This window comes from Aulostomus chinensis, chromosome 20 (genome assembly GCF_037954235.1).
Source record: "Aulostomus chinensis isolate RoL2024-O1b breed Wild chromosome 20, RoL_Achi_v1.0, whole genome shotgun sequence".
NCBI lineage: Eukaryota > Metazoa > Chordata > Actinopteri > Syngnathiformes > Aulostomidae > Aulostomus > Aulostomus chinensis.
In genome coordinates this window covers 16163107-16179812 of record NC_141339.1, presented here as the reverse complement: position 1 = coordinate 16179812, position 16706 = coordinate 16163107, and the positions used below count along the sequence as shown (strand labels likewise).

Genomic DNA, 16706 nt, shown 5'->3' with positions numbered 1-16706 from the left:
TAAAAAAACTGTCTGATGTAGGCTGTAATTTATTATTCATTTGGAATTGGTAGTATTGTAAGTACATGCAGCAGCTAAGTGATAACAGTATAGCAAGAAGTGTAAAAGAAATGGTGATACTATTCATTACATTTTTTTTAACTGTAATCAATGAAAACTTGATTATACCCAGTTTTCAAAACCTAAATTTCATACATTTTTATAGAAATAATGTTTAAATATATGTATATGTGCTGCCATATATGTATGTATATATATACATATATAGTACATATTTGTATTGTACATGTATTTGTGCCTATATATGTACACATGTAAGTACATATATGTGTGTGTGTGTGTATGTATATATGTATATATATATATATTAGTGTGTGTGTGTGTGTGTGTGTGTGTGTGTATAGCACATGATATGATATGATATATATGAGATACAGATTAACCAGATGAAGGTACGATCTCATAGTTTGTGTTGGACCATGAATGTGCTGAAGTATCGCGAGACACATGATTGGTCCTCACACATTTCAAATAAAGTTTCAGTTACATCACATATATGTGTACTTATCACTAAATGTAAAGGTTGATTTGTTTGGGTTCATTTATGGCAGCAGGACGGCTTGTCTGACTCAAGAGAACTCGTGTCTACACGTCTATGAGTTGTGACGTCAGCTGTTCACACCAATGCGTGTGATGCAACACCAGGGAAGCGCCAATCACAGGACGCCGCAGTCGCGCTCACCCGGATGTGCTCATTTTTGATAGGAATGATCGTTCGTTCGGACGTACAAGTCACTAGATTCCGTTCACTAACGTACAAACAAAGATGTTCAGGGGTTTGTCGGTAATGTTCCAATCTTAAAAAAAAAACTAGTATCGAGTTTAAAGTCGTTCATAATTGGGTCTCGTTATTATCTGCAAAAAAAAAAGGACGTGATCCGGTAAAATATGGTCATCTAGGAGATTTGTTTATGTTGGTGAGTCGTTTTGAAGATTTGTGATGCTGCGATGCTCCGGATGTTCTTCCAGGTCAAAACAGCCTTATGGTGGAAAAGCTGACTTGAGTTTGGTGTAGCAAGAAGCCGTTTTATACTGAAAAATGCCGGGTACAGATAAAGAGACAGACCTGACCGAGAGAGTTGAGGCTTTTCTGTCTGACCTGAAGCGAGGAGGGAGCGGGACGGGACCGCTGAGGGGCTCCGAGGAGACAGCCCGAGAAACAACCTTGCTGCTCCGCAGAATCACAGCCCAGGCCCGCTGGAGCAATGCAGGTAGGTGCCTCATTCTCCCCACTACAGCTTCAACCCAGACGTTGCAGCTGTCCAATTGCTGATAGATACATCCTAATTAATTAAAATATTCATGGAGATTTTGTATTGCGAGAGACGGTTTTGTACTAAAAGATTTGGAAGATCTACTGGAAGAGCCTGTCGACATCGAGGCTTGTTTACAGTTTGGAAAATAGTTTTTTTCCGTCTTGAGTTTATGTAATTTTTTTTAACCTAAGCTCTTCGTATGAAAGTAGACATGCACATAATTCTCACAAGTAAACGCAATCAAGTGATCGTGATCAAGTGCAGCACGTAAACAGTGCTTCTGTGTATTCTTTGCATGTATTGTAGGAGAGTTCAAGTAAATCAGGTTTCCATCACTTTGCAGGTTCAAGACATGATAACATCCTGATGCTGCTTGACACCAACATTATTAATCCTGAATATCTTGTTTTAGGGGATCTGATGGAAATCATCCGGAAGGAAGGGAAGAGGATGACAGCAGCCCAGCCCTCAGAAACCACTGTGGGTAACATGATCAGACGGGTGCTGAAGATCATCAGAGAGGAGTACGCCAGGTGAGACTGTAAACCACACCGTATCTGCATGGACAGCCAGATTAAAAAAATAAAAAGCGCATAGGAGTCTACCTTTTGTGTACAAATTGTGTATCTTGTCTAAGATTCTACCTAACAATGTGTTGTTTTATTGTGCAGATCTCGAGGTAGCAGGGAAGAGACGGACCAGCAGGAGTCCCTCCACAAGCTGCTGACGTCCGAAGGACTCAGCGATGACAACTTCAAGCAGCACTTTGGTTCTCTTAAAGCAAACCTCATTGAGGTGATCAATGAGTTGCTGACGGAGCTGGGTAGGTTTTCACTTGCAGCACTTTTAGTCGTCATATCTGCAAGTAGATCAGATACTCATTCACGCCACAATAAAACATATTTTGCCAGTACTCACAAATAGGTGTCTTCAGCTGACAAAGATTATTTTTCTGCTGCTGCATCACTTCTTTCTGACTTCAGAATGTAGAAAGAGCCAGCCGCACATAAGTGTGCTGATCAGTGAAACCAATCACCATGGCAACCACAGCAACAGCTATGTAAGAATTCACGAGGATTGCAATTTCCCTGATTGGCGGATGTAAACAATAGAACTTGTGTGCGGATACGTTCAGGTGTTCTAAATAGATTTATTACAGAAATAAAGGTTTAAATGGGTATGAAAAATGACAAGTCCATAAGGAAGCAAACATAAGCCAACTAAAACACAAAGCTGCTCGCCTTTCTGTTCTTGGCTCCTGTGGGTCCATGGTGGACTCCGGAGGCTCACCTGGGCTTTATGTGGATGTAATTTGCTCATTTTAGAAGAACACAAATCTTATTTTAGATGATTGTACTGTACTCAGATGAATATATACTTGTGAATGTGTATCCAATATCTGACAAAAAGGTCCCTCTAAGTATCACACACTGCTCCTGTAAGCTGAAGACAAGTTAAAAGCTTCATGCATTTTGTGTTATGTTTATCAATTCATTCTCAGAGGGAACAACAGACAACATCGCCATGCAGGCCCTGGAGCACATTCACTCAAACGAGGTCATCATGACCATCGGCCGCTCTCGCACCGTGGAGGCCTTCCTCAAAGATGCTGCAAGCAAACGCAAGTTCCATGTCATTGTAGCAGAGTGCGCCCCCTTCTGTCAGGTAGCTGGAGTTGTTTCTTGTGTGAAATTAAAAAAAAAAAAAAGAGCTCAATAAAATACTGAGATTTTTTTTTTGAGATTAAATTCTCTTCATATCTCCACCAGGGGCATGAAATGGCGACCGCTCTCTCAACGGCTGGTATTGAAACAACCGTGATCACAGATGCCGCCATATTTGCCATCATGTCTCGTGTTAATAAGGTATTTTAATGCGGTGGGAGACTTTGAGCAGGCCTGTGTGGGTGAATTAATTAAAAAAAATTAACATGCATACCTCTTTTCAGGTCATAATCGGCACACAGACTGTCCTGGCGAACGGCGGTCTAAGAGCCGTTAACGGTACACACACGCTAGCCCTGGCAGCCAAACACCACTCCACGCCGCTCATCGTGTGTGCGCCCATGTTCAAACTCTCCCCTCAGGTAAGAAGGGTCTGCAGGCAGATTATTGGTCCTGCCGCTGACATCAGATGATAATGAAAGTGTTTGTGCTTGTAGTTTCCAAATGAAGAGGACACCTTCCACAAGTTTGTCTCTCCACATGAGGTGCTTCCTTTCACTGAAGGTACATTATTGATTAGGAGTCTTATACATTAATGTTGCTATTTCACAGAAAATAATATAGGACTTTTATTTCAGGTGAGATTCTCTCCAAGGTGAATGTGCACTGTCCTGTGTTTGACTACGTGCCTCCTGAGCTCATCACGCTGTTTATCTCCAACATCGGAGGACACGCCCCCTCGTACATCTACAGACTGTTGAGTGAACTCTACCACCCGGAAGATCATGACATTTAAATGATCCATTAAATTAATTAAAAGTTGTTGAAGTAGTCTTGTTTTTTATTTATTCTGATTAGATATGCTGAATGTAAACGAATTTGTCAGAGTTCCACATTGAGAAGTCCTCACACTGTGTCCAGTGGTGTAAGGCAAGGCAATTTTATTTGTATTGCCCGTTTTTCCAGTTTGTCTCAAAAGGCTTCACATGGCATCATAACAACATCGTCTGGCCTTAGAGCCTCTCATCGACTGAGGAAAAACTCCATAGAAACCCTTTCAACAGAGAAAAATCGGAGAAACCTCAAGGTGAGCAAAAGAGGAGGGATCCCTCACCCAGGACGGAAAGACGTGCAATAGATGTTACAGTCAAGAAAACAGTGTATAATGCAAAAGTTGCAACGTGTAGTTGCAGTTGTCTGCCAGGTGGAGGTGCTGTCGGACGCTGGTTGGTGAGGTTATTTTAGGGTGGTAATAATAACAGAAAGGAGGAGTGGGACGCTGTTGTGTGACGTCATCATATACCGGGTGAGTGTGTGTTGAGACAGGAGTGTAAAAAGACCGAGTCCCGCTGTGTTGCTCAGGCTGCACTACAGCGTCTATTCTCAGGCGCGATCCCGCTACTGAGCGGTACGGGGGCTTTGACCTGCTCCGTTTCCGGCCTGGGCCGGTGCACCCCTCCTTGGACGACCTGGTGGTCCCGGGCTCCCCCAGGAGCACCATATCGATACCGGACTTAACGCGGACGCCTGATCAACATAGTCCCCTGCAGCTCAGAGCTCCTGAGCTCAAACGGTCCTCCGGCCTCAGCCTCCCGGTAGCTTGGATTACAGGCGCGCGCCACCGCACCCGGCGACAGAACCACGCGCTCACAGAGCTTTTGAGTAACTCAGATTCCATATACCGATAGTTTACAACCGATTTTTCCAACAGCTGATACTTACTGAGGTCAGTGTTATCTGATCAGAGCCCAACAGTCACACTTGGATGGTGCGCAGCTCACGATTAGAGGACACAATAACGTCACATTTCCTACCCATTCTTCAAACTCTGAAGAAAACGCAGTGGGACATTGAAACACCACCGGTGAACCTTCATTTGTGCTCTTTCAAATGTGATCCGACATCTTCTTTAGCGCTGTTATTGTTCCATGTCCTGGTCTGAGAGGCAACCGATACGGAACTACATTCAAACAAGTACTCCCTTTACTCTGTAGTTCAAAATTACACGATGATATTCACATTTTGAACGCACCACAAAAACTAAAAAAACAAAACAAAAAAATATACAAATAAACAAACTCACATTTAATTATTTTCAGTTCGCAAATCATCTGTTTACCAGGTTGTTTTCTTGAGCAAACAAAAAAACTGGAACAAAACTGATCCAACTTAGAAATCGGCCATCACACCAATACGCCAATATTTAAAAAAAACTAACCACAGTCAGCTGATGCCAGTTACATAACAGTATTATCAGCGTCCTTATTTGCTTGCCATAAAACAAAAGATTCATCAAGAGGTAAAATGTTGTCGAGAAATACATTTGAATTTCATTCTGAAAGACTCCTATTGACTACACATGATCAACTCAGTGAAAATGATTGAATATATAATATCTACAGTATTGGCATTCTTTTTCAAACTGCATTTAGGTTATTTTAGGGTCTGCCTCACTCTCTAAGATTTTTTTCCAAAAAAACATCAGCTCATTAAAACTCACCAAAGCGTCTCTGGATGTTCATTTATTACTCGATTACAGTCACTTTATATTTTGTTTGACTAAATCCAGTGAGCGTACACTCAAACTGTTATCATGAAGTAAGAACCCAACAACAATCAAGAGGCGATCTAAATAAATCTCCATCTCGGTGTAATTATGAATCTGTGAGAGCCAAGTGTGATGTTGTGTAGAGCGTCTGAGGGTCGGAGGGGAGCATGTGGAGGGTTTTGGCACCCTGCTGCGGTCCAACTGAGAGAGTGCATTGTTCTCTGACCCAAATTTCTTGACCTGGAACTGCAGGGAAAAAAAAGGTCAGAGTGAATGGGACTCGGTAACATGTCTTCACTCACCACAGTGCCCAACTCACTGGTCAGACCATGACGTCATCCAACTGTCAAACTACATTTTCTGACAATTAGCTCGTCTGAAGATCAAGACCCCGGGGATGCAGGGGATAGTTTCCCAAAATAATACGTGGTCATGAACGGTTAAAGATTTCCAGATTCCTGAAAAATTAGGAAAATATGTTACAGTTTTCATGTGTCATGCATGCCCTTGCTTTTTCTTTTCATGGCGCTGTGTTCTACTCTACGACATCTCCAAAAGAAATACTGTCATTTTTACTTCACTGTTGTACATTCAGTAGCGTAGGAGTCCTAGGAGCAGCAGCTGTACCTCTATTAGCTGGATGGGTAACTCACCGATCCCTTGTGTTAGCAGTGGTTTTTGGCTGGTAGGTGGTGGATGTACGCCATACGAGCTCTTGAACGATGGTTCAGTTGGAGTGGTCGTGGCTGCTAAGCCCTGCCATAGTTCCAACTTACATATCAGCGCCGGAAGTGAGATTTGGCCAAAATGTAGCTGCTATCTGGGCTCACTGGATTTATCAGATTGCTTAGTTACTTACTTTGACCTTTGACCCCCAAAATCTTTCAGGTCGTCTTTGAGTCCTTGTGGACATTTGTGGTACGTTTTTGAGAGCTTTCCGTAAGGTGTGAAAGAAATGTTGTATTTATTTGAACTGTGAGACTGTAACCTCGATCGTAGGAGACTTCAGCTGCTAGCTTCAAGTTATTGCCTCGTGCCCTCTGAATAAGAGGTTTGGCCAGTCGGAACTCTTTGAGGAGAAAGGGGTGTGGTTTAGATGTAGCATCAGCAACACTGGTTGGTTCAAAAGGAGAATGGTGGCTCCTGGAGAGGTTAGCATAGATGATTCTATGTCTGTGAGTATTTCTTCGTCTAAAGAGGAGCAAACATTGGCACGGATGGCTTTTCTGGATAGAAAAGATGTTTTTACTACTCTGGTGACTGGCTTCGTCTTCTACCTGAATTCAGTGTCCTGATTGGTTGAAGTTGGCCTGTGATCGTGATGGTTCATCCAATCACCTGCCACCTACTTTTTGAATGAACAAGAAGTTCATGAGATATCGTGTTAGCAAGAATGGAACGGACAAAAAAAAAACGCATACAAAGACACAAAAGTGTCTCATATAAATAGAGAACTCTTTGTCTCACTCACACACACACACACACACACACACACACACACACACACACACACACACACACACACTACTATAAGAACACGTGTTCATCAGTGTTATAATTCCATTTCACTTCAGAGGAAGTGTTCCCAAAGTGTTAAACACATTTAAATAAGCTCTCTTTGGAGGTCGTCTGTTAAAATGAACCGACAAATACTTGACTTGATAAATTTCTTCCACCACAGACGAAAAGCTGTCGCCAGCAATGTCATCAAATGATCTCTCGTCTCAAACTGAAAAAGGCAAAGACAAAAAAACAAGATAGAATTTTACAACTATAATGAGCATTCACCAGTTCCGTTGTTTCCAACTATGTCATAGCTCTTCTGTAATGTGTTGTGTGTTTTGTAGCCTGAGATTTAACGGGTACCCTCAAATTATTTTTGTTTACATTTTCAATCTTCATTCTTAGGAGAAAAATCCAAATCTCTCTCTGGCAACTACAGGGCTCCGTAGACCAGGCCAGGACTTGTAGTGCAGGATTTTTCACTGCCTCAGCACCGCCCCCCCCCCCCCCCACCCCCACCCCCCAAATGAGCCCTGCATATCCACTCGCTGCTCACCTTTTACTGTCCAGGACCGCAGTGACAGCCACAGAGAGACACACTGATCATACTCTCTCACAGCAGCGATATCATCAGCAGCTCAAACACATGCAGTGGCTTCATCACATCTCTGGGTGTGTCTCAGCCAGGCAAGGTCCCACTCATCATTTTTCTGTGCTCATGAGCTGATGTGCAGAGGAAGGGGTGGGTGGGTGGATGGGGGTGGTGATTGTGGTGGTGTTTGGGGGGCAGATAAATCTAATTCTCTTTTTCATCACACCAGCTTCATTCTTCAAAGCCCTTTTGATGAGACAGGGGAGCAAACCTGGGTGGAGTCTGGAGATTTACGGCCGACAAATTGTACAGGCCATTAAAGCCAAGGGCCTTGCTAATGAACAGCCGCTGCAATCACACAGAGAGTACAGCAGCAGGTATGGAGCTCATCGACCCGGCGGCGTCCTCAGAGACATGTAAAACTGTATTCTGACCCTGTCACATCAAAGGACGCTCAGCCTCATGTTAGATTCCTCACCTTCTCCTCAAACACAGAAAAATTACAGTTGCATCCTAAATGTGTCCCCGCGTGGTGTGAATGAATGCATTACGCTTTTATACACCCACCCTCTCTCACACACACACACACACACACACACACACACACACACACACACACACACACACACACACACACACACACACACCGTGCCCCCGTGGGTATTGGCTTGCAGCCGACAGCCTCAGCTGTTGCCTGGTGAGGCAGAGCTGGGAGCTGCAGCAGGTTGTCATCAGAGTGGTAGCATCTCATGGAAGAGCAGAGATGAGTGCTGTAATTAGCGGGGAACGAGGCCAGCGGCAAGCCAAGTGTTCCTGGGGGTGGGGGGGCCCTCGGAGGCCTCAGGGGACTTTGAGACGCGTGGCTGGCTAATCTGGAGGACACTACTTGTTGCTCTGACATTTCCAGTGTTAACATCGAACAGGTGTTGCACGCGACATGTAAAGAAAACACGTTTTCACTTTAGAGTAGTCATGCAAAATCAGAACCAGAGGAAGCAACAATACTCTCAATATTCTCTTTTTTCCACCACAACAAATGATATTTTGTATTGTTGCTGAGGGAAAATAAAGTAAATTATTTGTTAGTAATGGTCGAATTCCTTTTCGTTGCTTCAGTTTCAGGGTCATTCAATCACGTAAAGGAGCAGCTGACACACACTCATGTTCCACTGAGGCAACTGAACACAACAGGACAATTACCTGTTCAGGACCTTTCAAAGCCTGATGAACCTGAAATGAATACAATAAGTAACAGTAAGATAAATACATTCCCTTACATTTAACAAAAACACACACAAACCCTTCAATTAATGTCTATATTTAAAAAAAAAATGAAAATTAATTTCACAGAGATGAGATACATAAAACTATATTTTAAAAACACAATACTAATATCTAACTAATACAAGTAAAACAATGTATATTTACTGTTTTTTCCATTAAGTATGAGTTACATTTTACTTAATTCAATTTAATTATGGGGTGAAATTAAAAATACCACTTCAGATTGGTTTATTCATTGGAATTAAACAGAACTGAACTCAAAAAACCTTTAAAGATAAAGGAGGGAATATCAATACAAGATCAGATTGAGAAATTGACTCATATTTACACACATATATATATGTATATATATATGTGTGTATATATATATATATATATATATATATATATATATATATATACATACACACACACATACACACACATATAATACATGATTAATTGATCAATTGTTATTTTTGTTATCAATTTACAGACATGAGACATTCTAAATGAAATCTTTAGTCTGGTCAATTGTTTATATATTTTATTTTTTTAAATTTGACTTTGCAATACAAGTGTTTCAGTGTATGTGTGTGTGTGTGTGTGTGTGTGTGTGGTGTCTGCGTGTGCTGGTGTGTGCAGGTGTATGTCGGCTGCTCATGCTCCATCTGCGTCTGCTGCTGATGAGTAAAGCCATGAAATAGATCCAGCTGGTGATGTGTGGAGGAGACGGCGGCCTCCTGGGAAATCATCCACACCTCCACCAGCTCTGGGTCCACTTCTTTAGCACCCCAGAGAACTATCAATAAGTGGGTAATTGAATTTTAAGCACAAACACTGTTGTCAAATGAGCGTCGACGTGTGTGGACGCGCGTGCGCGCGAGTGTGTGTGTGTGTGTGTGTGTGTGTGTGTGTGTGTGTGTGTGTGTGTGTGTGTGTGAAGGGGGATGTTTTAGTTGTGTGAACACAGTGGTGCTGTCATTCAGCTCTCCAGGGATTTACACAGGAAGGATGAATCTTTAATCCATTAAATAACAATTACACCCTGTGACGGTCCAGAGGAAAAAAAAAGGGATGTGGTTAAATTATTTGCACGCTTTACAATGAGCCTTTATTCTCAACGCAAAAGAATATTTGTGTATCATCACTGACGCACGCAGACGGACAAAATGAAGCCGTAAAGATATCAAGTGAGCTTGCAATTTTTTAATTCATTTAACAAGATAAAACACTTCAGATATCCCAGCAGACAAATAAGAAAGAACAATACACTATATATATATATATATATATATATATATATATATATATATATATATATGTATATACACACACACACACACACACACACACACACACACACACACACGCATCAATGAGGTAACAACTGTCAACCAAACATACAAAAAACAACAGCAAACAAAAATACTGAGAATGGCATTACAACCTTAGATGGGAAATTTTACAGAGATTTGGCATTACTGAAAAATAAATTTGTAAGAAAGAAATTAAACATTTAAGTGAATTAATTATGACAGACAATGTAAGTATTTATTCATTTAAAGGCAGTGTGTGTGTTTTCCCTGTTTTTATACGTTCATCTCATCTGTATTCTTTATTAAAGGCTTTGGGTGATTTAAACGTTGAAGGTAATTTCCAGTATTTTTAACTCAGTATATATGAGAACCTTATCTGACATGATAGCTATTTTTTGGCTGTGTGGAATAAAATTAGGAAACCTAAGTCTTTATGTTGTATGGACACAAAAGGCTAAGTAGTATCTGAGTGACCTACAGAAGACGACACGCTAAATGGAGGCTGAAGTATATGGAAGTTCTGGGAGAATCCATAAAATCAAGTGAACATTTCAGACAGTAGTCACAATAAAAATTTACATTAAAAACAGCCCGAATAGAGTTTAAAACATAAAAGTTAATTTTATATTTTTTGTGTTTGAAGGTTTACTGTCACGTTTGTTCAGAAAAATACTACAGATTGTAGGCTAACCCAAAAGTTAGCATCATGGTTTCACTTGACCAAAACCCAAAGGGTTGATAACGTTGGATTCTGGAACACAGCAAAAAAGAAAAAGAAGAAGAAGAAAAAAAAAAGAAGAGTTCTGTGGGGAACATAATTTATGAGAATTTTCTTGGAATGAACACAAATTCAGTGATTTTCAAAGTGTAAATGCAATCTTGAGAAATACACAGCTAACGCTACGCTAAGTATGAATTACACCAAGGACACGTGACTGCAGCATCACCAAGCTAGCTTGGCCGCTTGCCATCTACTGCTGTTTTTAAGACACATAAATGCTTTAAAATTCTCGAGTGTAGTATTTAAAGGCACATTTGATGCCAAACAACAAAACATCAGGTATTCAACCAATAAACCGTTTAAAAATCCCCCTGACTCTGAGACGCAGGACCAATATCAGAATCAATAACGCTAACTCACTTCCAGGGTATAGGACTCTTTCCTGCACTGCTCATCAACATTCATCCACTTGGTTTTAACTCTCATTGTTCCCTCAGCTTTCAAATGTTTTCTGAGCCAATTCTGTTGAAACAGGGGCCACGTCTTCAACAAGAAAACAAGAATATAGAATCGTGATCATGATGAGCTTTCGGTAAATATGAAGCTAACATGAAGTACATCAGGTTAAAATGTACCACAGCTACATTCAGGGACCTCCAACTCATTGGAAAACAAACAATGCACTGAAGGCGGCGCGACTTAAATCAAAGGAGATGCCAATATTTTATTGAGTCAAAATTTCTCTTCAATGAACAGACTGTCAGAATGTGTGTGTGTGTACTTGGTTTTTGTTATCTTTTGGAGACCTTTTCTGATAAAAACACGTACCTTATGAGGACCTCTAGGCCTCATGGGGACCAAAGAGCGGTCCTAATGCGGCAGAACTTAATTTATGAACACCTGGTCAAAGTTAGAGTGAAGGTGTAACTTGCAGTTAGACTGAGGTTAAGGTCAGGCATCAATTGGTTAGGGTTAGGATTAAGATTAGGGTTTGGGTGAGGATATTCACATGAATGGAACTCAATGGAATGTCCTAATAAGGATAGCTACGCAAACCTGTGTGTGTGTGTGTGTGTGTGTGTGTGTGTGTGTGTGTGTGTGTGTGTTGGGGGGGGGGGCTCTTGTCTGGAGAGTGAACAGATGTTTGCAGAGATTGCATTTCCGCTCAGTCTGGAAATGAAGTATGTGTTTGGAATTACAAAATCATTTCCTGGTGGCGTAAGAGAGACAATATTCAACAGCATAGCTCGAATCTACCATGATGCTGGACTTGGGGGGTCTCAGGGAGCTTTAGGACACGTAGCTACTGATGTAACGGCCACTGTGATGTGTTTGACTTTGATCTTTACAGAACCACCTCACACACCCTTAACACCTGGACGCTTCAGCCAGTTGTGATTTGGATAAACTATAATTTAGGTAAATAAATCCAAGTATGGTCATTGTCAAATGTCAGCTTTTCGCTGCATCTTCTATGTTTCTTATTTCTACATAATTCAAAACTGGGGCTTATTTCTGATACTGAGATAATTAGAAAAAAAATATTATTATTAATTATTATATTATAAAAATTATTCTGCTGGACACTAGAAATAGTGCGGCACAGTTATATGCCTCTCTGACTTGCGCTTATTCCAATGACCTTTAACCTTTAATCAGTCAAAACAATTTTGGATAACCCTTTAAGTCCCATTGAACGCTCCTGGCAAGTAAGTTTCAAGAAATACCGCGGTAGAATTTTGTTGTAAATCAAATGATACTTGCTTTACTGTTACCGCTAGGGGGCGCTTTGATTACGAAATCAAAATTGTCCACCTCGCCATGGTAACACAGGTAGACAAAAACTCAGTCTTTCACAGTAGCTCACCACCACATTCTTAATGTGTTTCTACCAAAGTCTGAGATCAATCTGATTGACCCACCAGGAGGATATATAAAAAAAAAGAGTATTTCCTGTTGCCAACAGGTGGCACTGTGACCAGGGAATGTAACAGGCTCGCCTTTTGCCCGCGCTTCATCCCTCTAGTTTAGTGAAAACTGCTGATAACTGAAAACATGACCTCCTCAGTCGAGGTAAAACATGGAGCTCAGTCCCACTTCAAATGCACTTGAGTATTGCATCAAGTGATTATGTTAAACGTACATGTTTTTGTCTTTTGCCCTACTTTTTGACTCTTTGTAACGGCTGAGATACAAGAACTACTTCAGACTTGATCCGACAAAGCCTTGTCAGTCAGTTAAAAGAATAATTTCACGACAAGAAAAAGAGCGACTGTACCTTTAAATAAAGAGGAAATTGTTCATATATCTGAATTCGTGTTAATCAATTTTACAAAGTGCGTAGCCTTTCATGTGTTCGCTGTATTCTGGGTCTGCTGAATGTCATGTTGACTGCAGTCTCCTGCAGAATCCACCAGATTTGAATCAGAAAAAAAAGACAGATATTTGCTGGATTAGAAGATTAGAAACATTTAAAAGCCTGAACGCAGAGAAAAGTACTGATGTAACAGTTTGTTTATTTTGTCACTTTAAATAGAACATAAAGAGGACTGATGTGTTGCAGATGAAAGGTTTGATGCTTAAAAAGATTTAGGAAAATAAAGTAAAACGCAAAAATATGTGACCTCACCCAGCCTCAATAACACATGCGTATTTGTACTTCTACCTTTGTGAGGACTGACATAATGACATAATTGTATTCTTTAACCCTTCTTCCTATCACAACTAAACATTTGTCTGAAAACACTTTCACTAAACCAAGTTCTAAAAACAGCTATTAAACTCCGTCTTCAACCTCAAAAAGCTCCCAGTGGGCTAACGGTTCCAAAAAAATCACCCACTTCTGAGGTCCTCTGAAATACAGATGACTATAGATGAACACACGCACACACACACACACACACACACACACACACACACACACACACACACACACACACACACACACACACACACACACACACACACACAGACAGCTCCCAGATCCCACAGTGTGTCAGTGTGATCGTTATGTTGCACTCCTGATCCAAAACAAGTTTGCTAGCTGTGGTTTTCTCATGCTGCTCACACAATGGCTCGTTCGAGGGAGCTGCCTGGTGGCATTGCTTAATTAGGCGAAGAGTTGATTCATTTGCTCTAACTGACAGCTAATTAAAGAAGTGAGGGCACATCGAATTGACGTTCTCATGAGCCATAAGGCCCTGACGGCGGGGGATGGTTAGCGAGAGCGAATTATGAAATATTAAGCTTTTTGAGTGCCACCTGCCATTAGAAGTGGCCTCAAACATACGTAGTATGTCTGGTAGACTGGAGATTAGGTGTGTGTGTGTGTGTGTGTGTGTGTGTGTGTGTGTGTGTGTGTGTGTGTGTGTGTGTGTGTGTGTGTTAAACAGTGTTGAAATGCAGCCTGTTGAGTCCATCTGCTTCTGGAAAATCCCTTCTGCTGCAAGGAAAATGAAAGTGAATCTGACAAATAAATTGAGATCCAAAAAAAAAAAAAAAATACATTTTATTAGAAAGTCTAAACAATATGCCAACAGAGACAAATATTGCTGTCTTCATCCATTTTGTGTTTGTGGGGTTGTTCCATTGCATTATTTTGCCGACAGGGCCTGTAAATGCTCAGCGTCTATAATAAGGACTACAGCACAAAATGACAAACATTTTTCAAAAGCACAAGGACACACCCTCCATTGAGTTTAAGGACATTACAGTGACAAAAAGTTCTCAATTAGGAAACTTTTTGAAGTCATATTTCTTTACATTACAATAACCAAATGACTTTCTCTTATGTATGTCAGCCACCTCACAAAATTAACATTACATGGTTAAAATTAAAAACTATTCAATTAGAACCACTGATTCATCGTTTTTTTTCTTTTTAATGGTCTTCATATGAAGTTATAGTATGATTGTCCACAAAACATTTTTTAATCAACAAATTTTTATTTTTTTTTTTAAAGGAGGACACCAAAAACAGAGCAAAAACAGGCCAAAACTACACGTGAATTTGGGTTCATAGTTTGATATCGTCACCCTCTTTCTTTTGCCAAAAACAACTCCTTATGATGTTTTGTCTCCATTTTTTTGTGATTTCAGCAAAAACTTGAATCAATAACTTGGGTGATTATTTTAAGAAGACAACGATATACTGCTCCCAAGTGGCCACAAAATGTTTCATGGTGTTTATTTCTTTGCAAATCCAAACCTGTCGTTTGCTTTTGAACGGTCTCATAGGCAGAACCCTGACAGACATGACGTACGTCTCAACAGGTCAGCTGTGACCACAATCAAGGCCGGCAATCTAGTTTTTAATCACAACTGTAGTTAACTTCACCCATGGAGGGCAGAAAGTTGATATGTTCAACCCTGTTGTAAGAAACAAGGAAATGCTAACTAACTTAGCATCAGCTAACGGTGAAACTCAATTTACCAGTAAATGAATTCCAACCCTTGCCTGTTGCCTCTTGAGGAAACTAAGTGGAAACAAAGTGAATCTGTGCTAGTATGACAGCTAACTGTTAGCCAACGCAAGAAGATACAGATGTGATAAGTTCCCCAGGATGTGAACGTTCTTCGTGGCAGCTGTAAAACCAGACAACAACGGATGTCCGATGAGAAACACGGTCACCCCTGTATTCAACATGCTGGCAGGCTCCCAGGTTTGGGACGCTGTCATAGGATGTTAACACAAGTTGTCTGGAGTTTGGGGGCCAAACATTAAAGGTCCCGAGTGAGTCAACTCAAATTTCTTCCTTTCTGCAGGACAAGGCTGAGGCTCACTGCAGGAGACCAGGAATAGCCTGCCCATGTGAATCAAAAAAGACAATTAGGGGCTTATTAGAGTCTAGGGGAGATGTAACTCACGGGGCGTCCGCTTGCCTGCTCGGTCCCCGGCTCTGAGCCACTGCCATAGCTCAAAACAGTCAGGGGCATTGTCTCACCTAATTACGCTGAAACCAGGGGCCCCTTTTTGTGTTGCTACTGCCATGCCTGTCCGATTCCCTTCTCCTGCCGAACTGCTAGTCCCTGTCCACTGTGGGAGCGTGCTAATTAGACAAGAAATGGGCCCAAGTAATTATGTCAATTCTTATTATGCGGCACCACAATGAGGAATATTATTTTGTTAAGAAAGTTTTGGTTTTGGGGGCCTCTCTCCCACAAAAGTATTTTCCTCATTACGCCAATAACACATCTGCACATGCAACAGGGGAATGCGGTTCAATCGGCAAGCCAGTCCCCATAAAACATCAGAGCATAAATAGATGCACTCATACAGAAATGGAGCCTACAGAACGGCAATAGCATGAAGTTATTGCCCTAATTAATGCTTTGTGTCCACAAAGCAAACTGTTGAATCACCAGTGGCTCATTGTGAGAACCTTTTGTTTCTTCGCCTTAATAGGATGTTTTGATCAACGGCTGTTTGGTGACCCAGCTCTTCTGCTTAAATGCCAAACTCTGGGAAACAGCAATTAGCTAGATTAGAAGAGCCATCTCTGGACCTTCGAACAAAGAGCAGGATAGATCAGACAGAGAGAGATGAGCATGGTTCACAAACTCTGCCCTTGCAACACTGACAACACTTAAAACTTATAATTAATCATTAGGGCTTTTAATTAGTATTATGTATCGTTTATATATTTGCTATACAAAGACTTTTCAACAAACTGGTTCTATGTAAATAGTCTATAGCCTCTTTTGTAAATCTGTAAGATATGGAAGCCCATTTCCACAAGTGAAATAAAGAAGAATTTGCCATGATTATATAAATATTGCAA

At 41.0% G+C, this 16706-nt stretch overlaps 1 protein-coding gene and 1 non-coding gene across 2 annotated transcripts; one reads left to right on the top strand and one right to left on the bottom strand.

The window, feature by feature from the left end:
* Positions 1 to 772: 772 nt before the first annotated feature.
* eif2b2 (eukaryotic translation initiation factor 2B, subunit 2 beta) lies at positions 773 to 3802 on the top strand. Its single transcript, XM_086189866.1, has 8 exons — positions 773 to 1271; positions 1729 to 1849; positions 1988 to 2139; positions 2818 to 2981; positions 3086 to 3181; positions 3265 to 3402; positions 3478 to 3544; positions 3619 to 3802. Exons 1-8 carry the CDS (start codon positions 1100 to 1102, stop codon positions 3774 to 3776), a joined length of 1068 nt encoding a protein of 355 aa, XP_086045992.1. The 5' UTR covers positions 773 to 1099; the 3' UTR covers positions 3777 to 3802.
* Positions 3803 to 4313: 511 nt separating this feature from the next.
* On the bottom strand, positions 4314 to 4612 carry LOC147243007 (signal recognition particle RNA). The gene has a single exon (XR_015110784.1).
* Positions 4613 to 16706: the final 12094 nt, after the last annotated feature.

What these genes read in the sequence shown, in the direction of transcription:
- eif2b2 (XM_086189866.1), top strand. Translation starts at nt 1,100, where the DNA reads ATGCCGGGTACAGATAAAGAGACAGACCTGACCGAGAGAGTTGAGGCT. An exon ending in TGAGTTGCTGACGGAGCTGG is followed by an intron (nt 2,140 to 2,817) that starts GTAGGTTTTCAC and finishes ATTCATTCTCAG; the next exon opens with AGGGAACAACAGACAACATC. An exon ending in TCATGTCTCGTGTTAATAAG is followed by an intron (nt 3,182 to 3,264) that starts GTATTTTAATGC and finishes ACCTCTTTTCAG; the next exon opens with GTCATAATCGGCACACAGAC.